This window comes from Oncorhynchus mykiss, chromosome 8, assembly GCF_057628025.1.
Source record: "Oncorhynchus mykiss isolate SJ-2025 chromosome 8, ASM5762802v1, whole genome shotgun sequence".
NCBI lineage: Eukaryota > Metazoa > Chordata > Actinopteri > Salmoniformes > Salmonidae > Oncorhynchus > Oncorhynchus mykiss.
This window is the reverse complement of record NC_143029.1, coordinates 27,821,989-27,841,200: the sequence shown is the minus strand read 5'-3', so window position 1 is coordinate 27,841,200 and position 19,212 is coordinate 27,821,989. Positions and strand designations below refer to the sequence as shown.

The 19,212-nt window shown below is 41.3% G+C and overlaps 1 protein-coding gene across 19 annotated transcripts in view; it reads right to left on the bottom strand.

Annotated features, from left to right (window-relative positions):
- The window catches only part of syne2a (spectrin repeat containing, nuclear envelope 2a), a 232,865-nt gene that overhangs the window by 14,688 nt on the left and 198,965 nt on the right, over positions 1 to 19,212 (bottom strand). For all 19 annotated transcript variants that reach the window (XM_090243070.1, XM_090243079.1, XM_090243074.1 and 16 more), the window contains 3 exons: positions 17,942 to 18,100; positions 12,627 to 12,793; positions 408 to 570 (listed from right to left, as the gene is read on the bottom strand). In XM_090243070.1, the coding sequence (XP_090099196.1) occupies positions 408 to 570; positions 12,627 to 12,793; positions 17,942 to 18,100 (489 nt within the window). The remainder of the gene's footprint in view (positions 1 to 407; positions 571 to 12,626; positions 12,794 to 17,941; positions 18,101 to 19,212) is intronic.

The following is a 19,212-nucleotide window of genomic DNA, read 5'->3' as shown; positions in this document are numbered from 1 at the left end:
GACAAGGCTATGCATTGGATGGTTGTTTGTTCAATGGGGTAATATGTTTGTATCTATCGCCATCTATTCAAATAACTAAAATAAAATGAAATCGATACAGATATTACAGATATGGTCATTACAATCTATATCTGAGTAACAGAATGTTTTTGGCCCAGCACCGGTGGGAAATTTGTGATGTGCATATTACACAAAAACACCTTCTTGAATCTGTATTTATACAGGTAAATCACTTCATAATATTCGCTATGACAACCTGGGTTGTGTTCAAGGGAAAACATTTTAAAGCGTTAAACAGGTACTCCCTCCCTGTTAATTTGGTGCCTAATAAACAGGACCCTGGCACCCACATGCTAAACTGACCCAAGATCAGTGTCTAGGGGCAACTTCACCCTACTACCACCCACCTGCTGTTGGGCAAGCCGTCTCTGGATCTCCTCATGGTGACACACGTTGTAGGTGACGGGCCTGGCCAGCTGGGTCTCGATGCGGGACAGCCATGATCGCAGGTTGCTCATGTTCTTGTCCAGCTGCTGCACCATACCCAGGGTCTCCTTCAGCTTCCTCACCCTGCACACACACACACACACACACACACACATATACATGCCCGCCCACCCATACACACAAAGGGAAGAGAGTCAGAGCAATACTACATATCTGATAATTAACTACACCCAATATGCCTACATTCGATTGTTTGATTGAGTCTTTCTGGAGTGGCAGGTGGACAGGGATTGTACTTTTGGAACCATTCAACTACCAAGTTGAAGTGTTTATTCAAGTTCATGAAGTGTTTATTCTTCACAAGTGCCCACAGTTTAGTTAAGTTTATTAGGACCCTCATTAGCTACTGCACATGCAACAGCTACTCATCCCGGGGTCCACATAAAACATACAAATACATGATTTTATTAGGATCTCTTTTAGTCTTCAGTTGGACTAATCGTCCAAGAGTCCTTAAACATTAAAATACAATTTATAATACGATCACATTTTCATTTATAACACACTGTTACAAACAGGCATAATACACTGACATATTGACCAGATAAATACCCTAACAGTCTGAAAAGATTGATTGATTCCTTCATCTACCATAGTCACGCACAACCTTCCTGTAACGAGTGCGCTGAGAGTCAGGGAAGCAAGTACAGGGAGTGAGTGTTAATAAATAAACAAAACAAGAACCACAAACAGTGCACCGACATGAAACAGGAACAATAACACCTGAGGAAATAAGGGGAGTGACAGATATAGGGAAGATAATCAAGGAGGTGATGGAGTCCAGGTGAGTGTCATGAGGCACTGGTGCGCTTGACGATGGTGACAGGTGTGCGGGATAATCAGCAGCCTGAAGACCTAGAGGCCGGAGAGGGAGTACACATGACACTTTCAATTTATTATATTTAAATGGTTCTAAAGTATTGTTTGAATTTATATATTGAAAGGTATCTGGTTTGCCCTGATAAATTATTATATTTCTTTATTGCTCTAAATAAAAATGTTATTTTGCTTGTTTCTCTTTTTTGTCTGGATAACACATACAGTGGGAAGAACAAGTATTTGATAACCTGCAAAATCGTCAGTGTTTCCTACTTACAAAGCATGTAGAGGTCTGTAATTTTTATCATAGGTACACTTCAACTGTGAGAGACGGAATCTAAAACAGAAATCCAGAAAATCACATTTTTAAGTAATTCATTTGCATTTTATTGCATGACATAAGTATTTGATCACCTACCAACTAGTAAGAGTTCCGGCTCTCACAGACCTGTTCGTTTTTCTTTAAGAAACCCTTCTGTTCTCCACTCATTACCTGTATTAACTGCACCTCTGAACTCGTTGCCTGTATAAAAGACACCTGTCCACACACTCAATTAAACAGACTCCAACCTCTCCACAATGGCCAAGACCAGAGTGCTGTGTAAGGATATCAGGGATAAAATTGTAGACCTGCACAAGGCTGGGATGGGCTACAGGACAATAGGCAAGCAGCTTGGTGAGAAGGCAACAACTGTTGGCGCAATTATTAGAAAATGGAAGAAGTTCAAGATGACGGTCAATCACCCTCTGTCTGGGGCTCCATGCAAGATCTCACCTCGTGGGGCATCAATGATCATGAGGAAGGTGAGGGATCAGCCCAGAACTACACGGCAGGACCTGGTCAATGACCTGAAGAGAGCTGGGACCACAGTCTCAAAGAAAACCATTAGTAACACACTACGCTGTCATGGATTAAAATCCTGCAGTGCACGCAAGGTCCCCCTGCTCAAGCCAGCGCATGTCCAGGCCTGTCTGAAGTTTGCCAATGACCCTCTGGATGATCCAGAGGAGGAATGGGAGAAGGTCATGTGGTCAGATGAGACAGAAATAGAGCTTTTTGGTCTAAACTCCACTCGCCGTGTTTGGAGGAAGAAGAAGGATGAGTACAACCCCAAGAACACCATCCCAACCGTGAAGCATCGAGATGGAAACATCACTCTTTGGGGATGCTTTTCTGCAAAGGGGACAGGACGACTGCACCGTATTGAGGAGAGGATGGATGGGGCCATGTATCGCGAGATCTTGTCCAACAACCTCCTTCCCTCAGTAAGAGCATTGAAGATGGGTCGTGGCTGGGTCTTCCAGCATGACAACGACCCGAAACACACAGCCAGGGCAACTAAGGAGTGGCTCCGTAAGAAGCATCTCAAGGTCCTGGAGTGGCCTAGCCAGTCTCCAGACCTGAACCCAATAGAAAATCTTTGGAGGGAGCTGAAACTCTGTATTGCCCAGCGACAGCCCCGAAACCTGAAGGATCTGGAGAAGGTCTGTATGGAGGAGCGGGCCAAATTCCCTGCTGCAGTGTGTGCAAAACTGGTCAAGAACTACAGGAAACGTATGATCTCTGTAATTACAAACAAAGGTTTCTGTACTAAATATTAAGTTCTGCTTTTCTGATGTATGAAATACTGATGTCATGCAATAACATGCTAATTAATTACTTAAAAATCATACAATGTGATTTTCTTGATTTTTTTAAATACATTTTTTATTCAGTCTCTCACAAGTTGAAGTGTACCTATGATAACAATTACAGACCTCTACATGCTTTGTAAGTAGGAAAATCTGCAAAATCGGCAGTGTATCAAATACTTATTCTCCCCACTGTAGATGGTGGACAATCTATTTCTAGTATTTACTGAATGTCTGTCTCTTACCAACTGAATACTGTTGTGAATAGAGTTTGGCTGTTTTACATGGTGTAGATTGTGAAATAAAATAAGCATGTTTTTTTCCCAATTATCTTGTTGATTGATGACCAACCATGAGCATTGACCATGACTTCAACAGAATATTATATTGCCACCTTAAAACAATCCTTGCTGCATTGTCAGTGCAATCTGCAGCCTCTCATTTCACTTGCTGTTGCATTTCCCCAGTCCACAGAACAGTAGTTCACCTGACTCTCAATTAATGCTTGGGTTGTTTGCTTAAGAATCTTTCTCAATTTGTACTCCCCCCATACTTAATTGTATCCCATGCTGTGTTGGCCTCTTCCTGTTGGAACATACCAACATAACCTTGGTTTTCAAAACAAGTTTGTTCAGGCAAATATTTCCCAGATCTACATGTAGAGCTTCCTGTACCTGTTGAACCTATAGTCTTGCTGTATAAATTGTAGTATAATCTGCAAATATAGTAGTTTGATTTTCAGATAAGGCATAAGGAAGGTCATTGGTATACACTACGGGTCAAAAGTTTTAGAACACCTACTCATTCAAGGGTTTTTCTTTATGTTATACTAATTTCTACATTGTAGAATAATAGCTAAGACATCAAAACTATTAAATAACACATATGGAATCATGTAAACAAAAAAGTGTTGAACAAATCAAAATATATATATTTGAGAATCTTCAAAGTTGACACCATTTTCCTTCATGACAGCTTTGCACACGCTTTGCATTCTCTCAACCAGCTTCACCTGGAATGATCAGGCCTACCACTGTTATGTCATCGGCAAATGTATTGATGGTGTTGGAGTCGTGCCTGGCCGTGCAGTCAGGAGTGAACAGGAAGTATAGGAGGGGACTGAGCACGCACCCCTGAGGGGCCCCCATGTTGAGGATCAATGTGGCGGATGTGTTGTTACCTACCCTTACCACCTGGGGGTGGCCCGTCAGGAAGTCCAGAATCCAATTGCAGAGGGAGGTGTTAAGTCCCAGGGTCCTTAGCTTAGTGATGAGCTTTGAGGGCACTATGGTGCTGAATGCTGAGCTGTAGTCAACGAATAGCATTCTCACATAGGTGTTTATTTTGTCCAGGTGTGAAAGGAATCATCTGTGGATCTGTTGGGGCGGTATGCAAATCGGAGTGGGTCTAGGGTTTCTGGGATAATGGTGTTGATGTGAGCCATGACCAGCCTTTCAAAGCATTTCATGGCTACAGACGTGAGTGCTAAGGTTCGGTAGTCACTTAGGCCTTAGTGTTCTTGGGCACAGGGACTATGGTGGTCTTCTTGAAACATGTTGGTATTACAGACTCAGACTGGGAGAGGTTGGGAATGTCAGTGAAGACACTTGCCAGTTGGTCAGCATGCAGCTCTACCCTTTAGTGGATATTGCCTGTAATCCATGGCTTCTGGTTGGGGTATGTACGTACAAGTCACTGTGGGAACGACGTCATCGATGCACTTATTGATGAAGTCAGTGACTGATGTGGTGTACTCCTCAATGCCATCGGAAGAATCCCGCAACATATTCCAGTCTGTGCTAGCAAAACAGTCCTGTAGATTAGCATCTGCTTCATCTGACCACTTTTTTATTGACCGAGTCACTGGTGCTTCCTGCTTTAATTGTTGCTTGTAAGCAGGAATCAGGAGGATAGAATTATGGTAAGATTTCAAGATTCATGATGCTCTCTGCGCTTTTGACGGACCTCTGAGACTAACACAGTGCAGGTGCATTTATACGGAGACTTGATTACACACAGGTGGATTGTATTTATCATCATCAGTCATTTAGGTCAACATTGGATCATTCAGAGATCCTCACTGAACTTCTGGAGAGAGTTTGCTGCGCTGAAAGTAAAGGGGCTGAATAATTTTGCACGCCCAATTTTTCAGTTTTTGATTTGTTAAAACGTTTTGAAATATCCAATAAATGTCGTTCCACTTCATGATTGTGTCCCACTTGTTGTTGATTCTTCGCAAAAAAAAATACAGTTTTATATCTTTATGTTTGAAGCCTGAAATGTGGCAAAAGGTCGCAAAGTTCAAGGGGGCCGAATACTTTCGCAAGGCACTGTATATCGATGGAATTAATCGAACAAAAGGACCATTTGTGATGTTTATGGGACATATTAGAGTGCCAACAGAAGAAGCTCGTCAAAGGTAAGGCATGAGTTATATCTTTATTTCCTCGTTTGTGTCGCGCCTGGAGGGTTGAAATATGATTGTCTGTGTTTGTTTGATGGGGTGCTGTCCTCAGATAATAGCATCATTTGCTTTCGCCGTAAAGCCTTTTTGAAATCTGACACATTGGCTGGATTCACAACAACTGTAGCTTTAATTTGGTGTATTGCATGTGTGATTCAATGAAAGTAAAATTTTTATAGTAATTTATTTGAATTTGGCGCTCTGCATTTTTCACTGGATGTTGGCCAGGTGGGACCATATCCCAGAGAGGTTAATAAAACAGGAGCAATCCTCTCCGGCGACAATATTTAAAGAGTCCAACAGTACCTTTCAGCACCGTGTTCTCTTTCCTTAGATCATCAATCTGATATTGGTTGAATTCTATATTGGCACATAATGCCTTTGGGTGATGGACCATTCTTAATACACACAGGAAACTGTTAAGTGTGAAAAAAAGGTAACTGCCTTTTGCTGTGTACATATCTGCTGTTAGAGAAGCTTCCATTGAAGAATAGCCTCTGAGTTCTATTTGATATGTAACTCTCCAACCATGTGATGGCAGGTGATTCAAAGTCATAACAAGCAGGTTTTTTCAATAACAAATTATGATCAATAACATCAAAGGCTGCACTGAAAACTAACAATACAGCTCCAACTATCATCTTATTATACATTTATTTTAGCCAATCATCAGTCATTTAAGTCAGTGCAGTACAAGTTGACTGTCCTTCCTTATATCCATGCTGAAAGTCAGTAGTTAACTTGTTCTTAAATTATTTATTTTTTAATAGCATTGTATACTATAAACTCCTATAGCCACTACTACCATAGTTTGAGTACCAGTCTCTTTACATTCCACTCCTTTCCACTCCTTGTCATTGTCGAAAGGCCAGTCTCTTCAATCTCAATGTTCAATATGCGCTGGATTTAAGGCAGAGTTGCTCAATGGTTGTTGGAAATAACATAAATATTTTCCATGACAACATTTTGAGCCTCGAAAACAGAATTGGAAACATTCCGCTGTTAGCTCGGCAAGTTGTTTTGAGGCTTAAAATCAAAACTAAGACTTTGTGTGGTTGGAATTGCAGTATGTAGCTAGTTAGTTTGGGAATTTAGACCTGAGCTAACAACTTTTGACAGACTGGTTTCGTCTGGACAGACAAACAGTTACTTAGCAAAGGGATGCCAAGAGATCTGTGGAGAAAAAAATGATAGTTCCAATATTTGCATCATAAATGTGATTGGAGGATAGCTGTGAGGGTGAGCGAATCAGGATCAAATCCTCCATTCTCATCAAGATCATTAATGATAGAATGTTCATATTTGAAGACAGCAGAAAGGCCAGTCTCTTTTGCACATGATATGGAGTACAGGGAGTGGATTAGCTAAAGAGACTGGTACCCAGGCGACTATTACCCTGCACCTCCCACTTTTTCCCCCAGGTGTCCCCTGGTCACCATGGCAACACAGAACACAGAAAATGTTGTCATGACTACATTTGATTACAAAAAGCTGCTCTTTGGAGAAAAATAAGCCTAAGTGTGTGCAGGTTGGATCCTTCTGTAAACCCCCTGGTAGCACTCAGTACTGTCTTCTACTTGAGGGAGAGTTTTCGTTAATAGTGAAAGTGAGTCTGTCTGTCTGTCTGTCTGTCTGTCTGTCTGTCTGTCTGTCTGTCTGTCTGTCTGTGCATGCGTTTAAGTGTTTGTGTGTACGTGCATCATGTGTGCCACTTATCTTTGCTTTAAGAGAAAGTCCATATTCAGTATCTCATAAATTAGCTAACAAAAAAGTTAAGTCTATAATGTGGCTTTCTCATTCCATATGTAGCAGATAATACTTATAAATGCTACATATACACTAAATTAGGGCTCCAGACAAACATTCACCCTGGTGGCACCAGGCAATGATTTGGTGGCAACCCCCAATTGTTTTTATTGCAGCGTCACACAACAGAATACATTTTAGTCATCATTTTAGAAAGACATTCACAATGCTTTATTAAGAGGTGTAATACACTACTGAGATGTTATTCAATAAATAAGTTGTTACATCTAACATGTCCAAGCAGGAATGCATGATTCAAAATATTTTGATATGCAACTTAATTTTGTGTTGACAATTAAGCTACTTTTGTTCCATTTTACTGGTAAAATAGGGCACCAGAATTTTCAGATTTCTTTGTTCAACAGAGATAAATGCCTTCATCTTTATGTGCACTAATATTATTTATACAACGGGTGGGTCTAATCCTGAATGCTGATTGGTTAAAACCGCATTCCAGCCGATGTCAATTCCACAAGTAACCACCGGCTAAATCTATGAAGTTAAAATGCCTATTTACTCTGTTCCATCTGACTGCACAATCCACTCTCATCAGCCCAGCCGGGCAATTTATGAACTTGAGCTCCACTATAAAAAGTATTTAGACATTACCTCAAATGTCTTTTAGACTAACATTCGTTTTCAACAGCGGAGATTTGTATAAACCTTACTCTGTCTTTCTGGCATTTGCAACATTGTTTATTGTTCAAATTTGATCTCCAGCTGTCCCATAGTAATGAACGTGTTGGGAGTTGGGATGAGACAGACAGGCAGGCAGCTTTTCTCAGCCAGTCAAAATCATGAATCAGCATAATTTTTATGGACATATACAAAAAACTATCAGAAAACAGGTAAAACGAAACAAAGTACAGCTAGTTTGGCGTCTTTCCAGCTTCAGTTTGAAGTGATTGTGTTAGCTGTGCTAATAGCTCCTCTGTACAACAGGGACATAACAAAAGAGCACATTTTCTATGCCAGGCAAAATCGCGTATCATTAGCTCATTGTTTAAAAAAATATATATATATTTTACCCCTTTTTTCTCACCAATTTCATGGTATCCAATTGGTAGTAGTTACAGTCTTGTCTCATCGCTGGAACTCCCGTACGGACTCGGGAGAGGCGAAGGTCGAGAGCCATGCGTCCTCCGAAACACAACCCAACCAAGCTGCACTGCTTCTTGACACAATGCACATCCAACCCGGAAGCCAGCCGCACCAATGTGTCAGAGGAAACACTGTACACCTGGCGACCTGGTCAGCGTGCACTGCGCCCGGCCCGACACAGGTAGTCCGCGATGAGACAAGGATATCCCTGCCGGCCAAACCCTCCCCAACCCGGACAACACTGGGCCAATTGTGCACCGCCCCATGGGCCTCCCGGTCACGGCTGGCTGCGACAGAGCCTGGGCTCGAACCCAGAATCTCTGGTGGCACAGCTAGCACTGCGATGCAGTGCCTTAGATCACTTTGATCTGTTATTCTGGCTGCACTGTTTGACATGACTGTAAGTTCGAACGTAGTTGGCTAGCAAGCAAGCAAGAGATAAGAACGTTGCCAGCCAGTATGGTAATGGAACATTTAGAACGAACAAAATACTGAACGACTGGGTCGCGTCTCTGGGAACCAAACCAATAGAACGAATGATCAGCCGGCTTGGGTAGCAACCCTAGATTTGTGTCGGGACTAGATCTTGTGGAAGAATGAAATAGTATGAATAAATTATTCAAAATTACATTTTGAATGAAAATATGTCAATCATTATTTTAATATGTTGGTAACCCATTGTATGAAGCCGGTGTTTGGAGGATATATTGACACGGTTTGCCGGCCCATGCCAATATATCCTCTAAACACCGGCTTCTCAGGCATTATCACTTAAATATAGACCTAATTCACCACCTGAGAAACCACCTCAAAACACATTAGCTAGATAGCTAACTAAATATAATATATTCTGCTAATGTATTAATATAATAGTAAATGTAATGTCCTAACAAAATGTTGCTATCAGTGCACTTACGATGGCTGATGCACAATTTCGTACCCTTCGTATTTCAAAGACATCAGATATATTGTTTATAAAACAGTGTGCCTTGAGCGCAATAATGATCGTTGAGAAATAAAATTATACCTATAGAAAGCTGAGACTCTCCTCTCTTCGATATGGACAACTAGTTGCTTCCAAGGTATTTTTTGTCCTGCATTGCATTTCAAAATGTTATACAATCACGAGAGGGCACACGAGGGGGGAGAGAGAGCATGAGAGGCTCACTCATTACAGCAGCTGGCCTCTGTGAAACAGGCAGGCACAGCATCAGGGCAGACACTTTTATTACAGGAATCATGAGGATAATTCATTATACTGTTTAATAGGTTATATCTGACCAAAAAATAGGATGTTTTGATTGAGGTGACCAGAAGAATGTGCAGCTCGCAGCAGTGCAACTTATATGTATTGTATTGCTTGTATGTATTGTATTGCAATTCAGCTTTAAACTGTTAATATACAGTATACATGAAACAAAACTAAACCAAATTAAACTTAACCAAGCACTAAACTAAACCAAACTGAGCCCAAACAAAACCTAAAGTAAACCACACTAAACTAAACGAATCAAAACTATACCAAACCAAACTAAACTAACCATGAGACCCACATTCCCTCCCACACCTCTCGCAAAATCTGACAGCCCAACAAAGAGTAGTGACACTGGGCCACACAAAAGACACTGAGCCCCAGGGCAAGCTCCCATGCTGAGCCAGTGTATAGGAAGAGAAGGATGGACAGAGGGACAAAGAATGTGTGAAGAGGTATGGAGAGAGAGAGAACATTAAGGGAAAGGGAGAAAAAAGCAAGGCAAACAAAGTGACCGTCACTACGGTCGCTTGGAGACAAGGCTCTATAGAGGTTACAGTTATATAGTAACAATGGTCCACACACACGTCTGAGACTTTTAGAGAGTGTAGGAGTGACTTCCTGAACTTGTAATGGCCCGGGTACAAGATGTATTAAGAACAGATGCAGGATCAGCTCAACCTCCCCAAACCCTAATCATTAAAGTAAAAACACAACAACACGCAAACCTGTCCATAGACCAGTACCAAGAACAATGTCATGCTACTCTAAGCTTAACCTTTAGCTTAGCAAACAATGCTCTCAGGGCCGTAGCGAGGGTCTGAGTTTTATTGAGGTCTGGAGGTCAAGACATTTTAAGAAAGTTGAAGCTCATTTGCTGCATTTCTATACAATTTAAAAACAATTTATACAATTTAAAAACAATTTAAAAACTTTAAAAATTGTGTTTGGAGAACAGCAGCAAAAACAAGCAAAAATGACCCCAGCTTTAGCTTAATTCACCTCAGTCAATCTACAAACACATAGCCTATTAGCAATAAATTAGCCGCTACACATTAACTCACATGAACTCAGCACCCGGATTAAAAACTATAATTTAATACTTACAGAGGGATCTGTTAACAGAAAAATATTATATTAACATAAGATAAAGAAATAAGTCTGCGTTACAGAACAATTTGTTTTGCCGTTTTACAGCTAATTTCCTGCAATTCTACTCATTTTGCATTGATTTATGGCATGTTAATAGGATATCTGAGTAAGTGACTAACAAAATCAAATGGTGGACCCCTGAAGGTCAGTGCCCTTGGGCACGTGTCATACCTGTTTCAACCTAGCAACACTCAGCCTTTGTTTCCCATATAGGTGTCAGGAGTGGTGATGGCCCACCCCCAAAGAATAGTCAAGGACCCACTATGGCACAAACTTTAAAGTAACTCACACTGCACCCTGTAGTTCACCAATGTTCCTTCAGCTTTGCAGCTGCTGTACAATCATTTTTGTTATAGTCATTATCATCTACTGTCTACATAGCCAGCCACCGTGCGTATCCACAGACAGATGGACAGTCTTGGAATCAGAGGGGATTTAGCGTGTATGGCCCCCCTCAAAAGTCTAGGACTGTACCATATGGCCTTACGTCTGCCTTCCGAGTCCCCCTTGGTCAGCCCAAGAGTGGAGGGGACCCAAGCAAGTTGGAGTGGGAGGAGAAGGGGGTGGGGGGTTCTGTCACCCTGCATTAGCCGTGACGTGGTGGGGGCTAAACAATAGGAAACAGCACTATAGCCTACTGGCGCTAATGATAGCCTGGACCCCGTCAGCATCTGTTATCCGGTTAGCATAAAAGCTGACTAGCCGTAGTGCTAAACGATGTTGCCACTGTGAACAACACTCACAGCACTCACTATGAACAATGTGCCATCCGTTGTGTCTGTCACCCAGACAAGCTGAGCGCTGTGGTATCGGAACATCGGGTCTCAGACCAACAGGCTTAGTCTTTAACATGTAAATAGTCTCTATCTGCTGCTAGAAACTATTTGCAACACTGACTCTCCATACATGAAAACCTTACACACGAGCGCGCGCACACACACACACACACACACACACATTCTGTCAATACTGTTGCTCCATTTATACTATATATTTAACTGCGCGACCTAGTCACTATTCAATTTATGTTTGTAAATACAGTCATACTTGACATAGCACATTCCTAATCATACATATCAGTTACTACTTTGCGTACTACCTTCTTCTAATTACTTGATCTTTTTTATTTGACTTGATCTTTTTTATTTTGCATTTAGCCTTTTATTATTGATATTGATTATTGTACTGCAATATTGAGGGAGCTAGCACACAAGCATTTCACTGCACCATTCATAAATGCTGTAAACTGTGTACGTGACAAATACAATTTTGTTTAAAAGAAATTGGCCTCCTGAAGAGCACAAAGCAACTGTCAACATTCGGCCACGGTGGCACCTGACCTGGCAGACAGACGGGAGGTTGAATAAAAGAAAGGTTCACCCACCAAACTGAGACAAGGAAGGATATGAAGTCGCTTGTTGTCTTGTTGCAGCTTCTGTAACCCTTACGATTGTGGTAGTAGTAGTAGTAGAAGTAGTAGTAGTGGTAGTAGTGGTAGTATTGTAGTAGAAGCAGTAGTAGTAGGCCTAGTAATAGAAGCAATCATTTGGTGGGTGCTTACATTTGTCCTAAATATGTTTCTTGCATATACCAACTCTCCCTGAGAGTGGGGTCATAGCCAGGGTGAGTCATTATCAACGGCAAACCTGGAGCGTTGCTCAAGGGCACATAGACAGATTTTTCACCTTGTTGGCTAGGGGATTCAAACTAGAGACCTTTCCATTCCGGGACCATCACACTAACCGCTTAGGTTACCTTCCGCTAGTAGCAGTAGCCTGTGTGGGTATGAATCCCGGGTCTTCTCTCCGTCTCCCCTTCATTTCATGCAGTCTCTGTCATTGGAAATCAATTTAAAAAAAACCTGAGCCCAGTTTTTAGATATGCTAGCCTCACCTGGCCTCTATGTGGTGGAAGAGGTGCTGCCAACGGTCCCTGGCGTCCCTCAGGGTGCCGTGGAGCTGGGCCTGCTTGGCCTGGTCGCTGGCCAGCATCAGCTGCTCCCCCAGCTGCTTGAGGTGGCTTTTGTTCTCACTGAACAGGTTGATCTCCTCCATACAGTCCTATGAAGAAGAAGAAGATGAAGAAAAATACTTTTCTTTTCAGATCACCGAAATCTCTTTTACCAAACCTGGTTCAAATATATATTTCAAATAATGTACTTTCAGCTACATCAAGTGCATTTCAAATACGTATTTACAACAGATAGATTTACACGTATTTACACAGCCCACCCCCCGCTCTTTCGGCTACCCACTCACTCAGGTATCTCCAAATAATTTTGGGGGGCTTTCAAACAATTGAGGCCATATTGCAATTTTTTTAATGTGATGGCCAAACTTAAATCAACTGAAATCAACTCCATATGTGTGATGTTACTTAAAGGTGATTAGGCCATTAAAAAAAAGACTGCCCCTATCGCTTCCATTGATTGTTAGCTAGCGGTGGCTAAAATTAGCTTATAGTGGCTAACCATTGAGATCCTATTAAATTATTATTATTAGAATTTTATGTGGCTAACATCAAGTTCTAAAATCATGAACTTCTGCTTTAAGCTTTGATCAAGGGGTGCCCACAAGAGAAAGGGCTGCTAAACAAAGATCACTTTCTATTTCAAGCGTTGAATTGATTTATTTTTTCTCACACCACATCAAAAACATGAACACACCCTGTGTACTAAATGACTACCGTCGATGAGAAAGTAAATGAGGCGTTATCTAGGCTAAATTCAATAGAAAGGGACATTGTTTTACTGTACAGGAAGAAATGGGTTGGCCAAATCCTCATGTACCCATTCTGCCTTACATACAGTAAAATATGGTATGTAAACCTGTTTACTTTGTCTGTTCATGTTTCTGTCAGAAATGGTACACTTTGTAGGATATAATATCACAAATGTGCATAATACAGGTAAAGGAGGTCCACAGGGACTCATTTCCCCAGTCCAGTCAACTGGCCTGAGGACACCTGGCAGACTCCCTCAGATGAACACCCACATTACCTCTATCGTCTGGGCTACACTGTGTGTGAGCTGGGGCTCTAGTGGTTATGCAACAACCAGTGATTAAAAGGTTAATCTATCTAATTAGAATTGGGTCTGAATCTACAGAGATTTTCAGTGCACTGCTTACCATACCTATCAAGACCATTCAGATCAATAGCTACTAAAGACACAGTCAGACAGATTTAGGATCTTAATTTGAGCCCATTTGCTACAGTGGGAAAATAATCCTGCAGCAATAGCAAATGTTAATGTGGATTATAATAAAAGGACAACTCCCCCACTTAACATTTGAGTTGTTATTATGAAGTATTTAGTGATGTCCTACACAGTTTTAGAGTCATTTTATGATTTCATGTCTGTTGACTGTCTATTGATGAGCAAAACAAGAAATTGCACCTCTGTCATGTTTTCAAATATGTTCACTGAGATGACTAATACAATAAATGATGGATAGTCATTTTCAGCAATCTATATAACCCGTCTGTAGTTTTGCGATTATATTGGAACTCCCTGCTATATGTGACTCGTTTCAGGAAACTAGGCGTGTGTCGCGAGTCACTACTTCACAGGAGAGGCAATTGAAAGTAAACATTTTGGGCAGAAATGCATTCTGGAACATGTGAACTTTCATGTGTCTTAATAACAAACTTGTATGCCATCTGTATGCCATCTGTAAATATGAATAAAATGTTAAATTATGAACATAGTTTGTTTAGCCACGGAAAAAGCCAGGAGATAATGGATTGGTCTGCCATGTACTGTAGCACGCTTCTGTCTATAACATGAGCTGGTCAGTATGTGTAGATAGTCTTCTCTAAAGAGACTTAAAAAAAAAAAAGATATCACGTAGTAGAACTACAAAAGTGTTGCTCTCCACTTTCTGTACTACCAAGTTTTAGAAATCAGTGGAATGCTCGGTGGAATTAGAGTACGATAGCTAAGGAGATGGAGAAAATTCTGCTGTTTGATTGCAAATATGCAGAGGTAGTCGACAAGATAACACACAGAAGGCTGTTGTATAAACACCTGTCTCTGGATTACATCTTCAAACTAAGGGCAACCATGGCATCCGTGACAGAGTGGGAGAAGAGTCCATCAATTTTCTGTTTACATCAGGCCCGCCATAAAAATGTTTTATCCGACATGCATTTTACTCACATGAAAAGGTTGAAACCTGGTTATTAATATGAACATATATTCAGCATGACATTCATGCAAGCATTAAAATATATTTCCAACCCAAAATTAATATGAAATGCACTCATAACCTGTGCCATAAGCAATAAAAGGGTTAGCTGATAATGTCACGAAAATGATGTGCACGCTTCAAAAGGGGCAGATGGCTGTGTGTTGTTTTTGTTCTGGATGGCCAGATAGCAACAATGACAAGAAACTGCCACATTGTAAATCGTAAGTGGCTCGTTTCAACTTGCTTGATCTTGTTCTTAAGGTGTCTTGTTTTGAGGTGTTTTGACTGATGTCTATGATAACATGTCTAAAATCTGTTAGCTAATCAACAACGGTAATGACGTATTTGAGACGCAAGTGCTCATTGTGCAACTTTATGTTTTCAATATACATTGGGAATGAAATATACTGTAGTTAACATGTTATCAACAATCTAAGCCAACCCTATCTGTTTTACCACATATTTGAGCACGCCTCGGTTTTGGTGCTTAGCTACCAACCTCTCTACGTATTTAGACTAAGCTTCGTCTGGGCATGATATAGCCAGCTAACTAAGCTACAGTAACTGCATGCTTAGAATTGCATCATGGGAGATTAAATGCACCCTGGGAATCGTAGTATGCTGTAGACGAGCGCAATACAGAAGCTTCAAAATGACAAAAACAATGAATTGTGCAGTATGACTAACAAAAATGATAAAACATCAAAATGTGTATCAAATCTTACAATAGTACATACAGTGCCTTGCGAAAGTATTCGGCCCCCTTGAACTTTGCGACCTTTTGCCACATTTCAGGCTTCAAACATAAAGATATAAAACTGTATTTTTTTTGTGAAGAATCAACAACAAGTGGGACACAATCATGAAGTGGAACGACATTTATTGGATATTTCAAACTTTTTTAACAAATCAAAAACTGAAAAATTGGGCGTGCAAAATTATTCAGCCCCCTTAAGTTAATACTTTGTAGCGCCACCTTTTGCTGCGATTACAGCTGTAAGTCGCTTGGGGTATGTCTCTATCAGTTTTGCACATCGAGAGACTGAAATGTTTTCCCATTCCTCCTTGCAAAACAGCTCGAGCTCAGTGAGGTTGGATGGAGAGACTTTGTGAACAGCAGTTTTCAGTTCTTTCCACAGATTCTCGATTGGATTCAGGTCTGGACTTTGACTTGGCCATTCTAACACCTGGATATGTTTATTTTTGAACCATTCCATTGTAGATTTTGCTTTATGTTTTGGATCATTGTCTTGTTGGAAGACACATCTCCGTCCCAGTCTCAGGTCTTTTGCAGACTCCATCAGGTTTTCTTCCAGAATGGTCCTGTATTTGTCTCCATCCATCTTCCCATCAATTTTAACCATCTTCCCTGTCCCTGCTGAAGAAAAGCAGGCCCAAACCATGATGCTGCCACCACCATGTTTGATAGTGGGGATGGTGTGTTCAGCTGTGTTGCTTTTACGCCAAACATAACGTTTTGCATTGTTGCCAAAAAGTTCAATTTTGGTTTAATCTGACCAGAGCACCTTCTTCCACATGTTTGGTGTGTCTCCCAGGTGGCTTGTGGCAAACTTTAAACGACACTTTTTATGGATATCTTTAAGAAATGGCTTTCTTCTTGCCACTCTTCCATAAAGGCCAGATTTGTGCAATATACGACTGATTGATGTCCTATGGACAGAGTCTCCCACCTCAGCTGTAGATCTCTGCAGTTCATCCCGAGTGATCATGAGCCTCTTGGCTGCATCTCTGATCAGTCTTCTCCTTGTATGAGCTGAATGTTTAGAGGGACGGCCAGGTCTTGGTAGATTTGCAGTGGTCTGATACTCCTTCCATTTCAATATTATCGCTTGCACAGTGCTCCTTGGGATGTTTAAAGCTTGGGAAATCTTTTTGTATTCAAATCCGGCTTTAAACTTCTTCACAACAGTATCTCGGACCTGCCTGGTGTGTTCCTTGTTCTTCATGATGCTCTCTGCGCTTTTGACGGACCTCTGAGACTATCACAGTGCAGGTGCATTTATACGGAGACTTGATTACACACAGGTGGATTGTATTTATCATCATTAGTCATTTAGGTCAACATTGGATAATTCAGAGATCCTCACTGAACTTCTTGAGAGAGTTTGCTGCACTGAAAGTAAAGGGGCTGAATAATTTTGCACGCCCAATTTTTCAGTTTTTGATTTGTTAAAAAAGTTTGAAATATCCAATAAATGTCATTCCACTTCATGATTGTGTCCCACTTGTTGTTGATTCTTCACAAAAAAATACAGTTTTATATCTTTATGTTTGAATCCTGAAATGTGGCAAAAGGTCGCAAAGTTCAAGGGGGCCGAATACTTTCGCAAGGCACTGTATATACTAAGCATGATAACTGTTTATAAATTGGCGGAATTGTCCTTTAATTGAACATTTTGTAGAGGTTGATACATTTTTCAGAAGGGAAAATCAAGTCTGAAATTTCAAAGTGGAAATGACAAACTTCAGAAGACTTTTTAGACCTCAAATGCACTACAAGTTTTACATTTCCTGCATTACAGGAAAGTTCTTCAGCAACAGGGTGATCGAATTAAGATCCTACATCTGTGTATAATTCTATGGACCCAGCAAGGTAAGGTAAACTGCGTATCCATTCCAAACATGCTTTGTTTCAGTTTGAGAAGACAGTTATTTTTGTCTTGAAAGAATGGGTTGTGACCAGGATTGTAGTGGAGCAAAAACACCCTCTATGTGCCTTTTTACATTGTAAAAAACAATTACACAAAACTAAATTGGCAATGTTAGCATTTGTTTATTACGTTGTCCCACTGTCGGTCAACTCAACCAGCATAAAGCATTTTCCCAAAAATGTTTGCCGCTATGTCGCCAATTGTAAGTGACAATTTTATATACGGTTTACATCGGAGGATATGTCCTAAAATGTGCACTGTACCCCAGTTACCTCTTACCTCATTCAGTTTCACCATACCTGAGGTTGTTTCCTAAAATGTGCACCATACCCCAGTTTCCTCCTACCTTCTTCAGTTTCTCCACCATCTCCTCGAGGCTGAGGTCTCCGCTGTGCGACACCTTGTTCTCCATCTGGGTCAGCCAGTCGCACAGCTCCTTGTTCTTGTCGTTGAAGATGGTCCAGGCACTGAGCCGGTCGGCGATCTCCTGCCTGCGTAGGGATACCTGAGAAGAGAAGGGAGGGGGAGGGTGAGTATATGTTGCCCCATGTGAAACACTGGAATGTACCATGCATTCATGTATTAGGTTTCTTGACAGGGTGTCAAACTCAATTCCCAGTGCCTGCTGGATTGAGTTCAAGGGAGCAACAGAAACCTACGTTATGTGCAATCCTCGAGGACTGGATTTTGCTTGATAGACTAACAGGGGAAGGGATTGACAATCAGATACGGAAAAAACATTGTGATGGGGGTCTTTCCTAGCCTGGTCCCAGATCTGTTTGTGCTTTCGCCTAATCATTTGCAAACATGGCATGACATTGAGGGAGTTGACATGATAGCACAAACAGACTGCCACTCAAGCTAGGTCTTGCCCCTCCAGTCTGGAACTATATGGCCACCTCAATTTTAATTAATCATTTTAGCCACTTTAACAGCATTAACTGAAAGTTAAGTTAAATAATACCTTCAGTAATGTTATTCTGATTGACAAAAAACAGATCTCAGGTCCAAAATGCTATATTTTGTCAAGATACTTCAACACCCAGACCATAACAGAAAAACCTGAGAAGTTGGCCACATTTAACACAAAAACAGGCACTGTCAACTAACTGTGTCACGCCTACTCCCGCTCCTGCTACTCATGTCGTCGGTTTACTAACAACCGGTCTTGGAAACCATCATTATGCACACCTGCACCCCATCATCATGCACACCTGGACTTCATCACCACCTTGATTACTTCCCCTTTATCTAACACTCTGTACCCTCACTCATCAGGCAGTATTGGTTCTGTTTTCATGTCCAGGCGCGGCTCATCCTACACGGGAGTATTGCTCCATGTTCGTTATTATTAAACTCAACAACTGCACCTGCTTCCTGACTCCCTGCATCTCTGTTACAGAATACTGCCTCAAAATATGGAAGCAGCAGAAGAGGAAGACATCTACCAGATGATCGACGAACAGGGACATCTACTACAACACCACAATCAGCTGGCGCAACTGGGTGCGGCTATAGACGAGGTCCTCCGCGTCCTCCACTGCCTCGACACCACCCGAGAGGGTTCACCTCCAACTAGCGAAGGGCCTTCTACCAAGAGTCGTCCCAGCGAGCCAG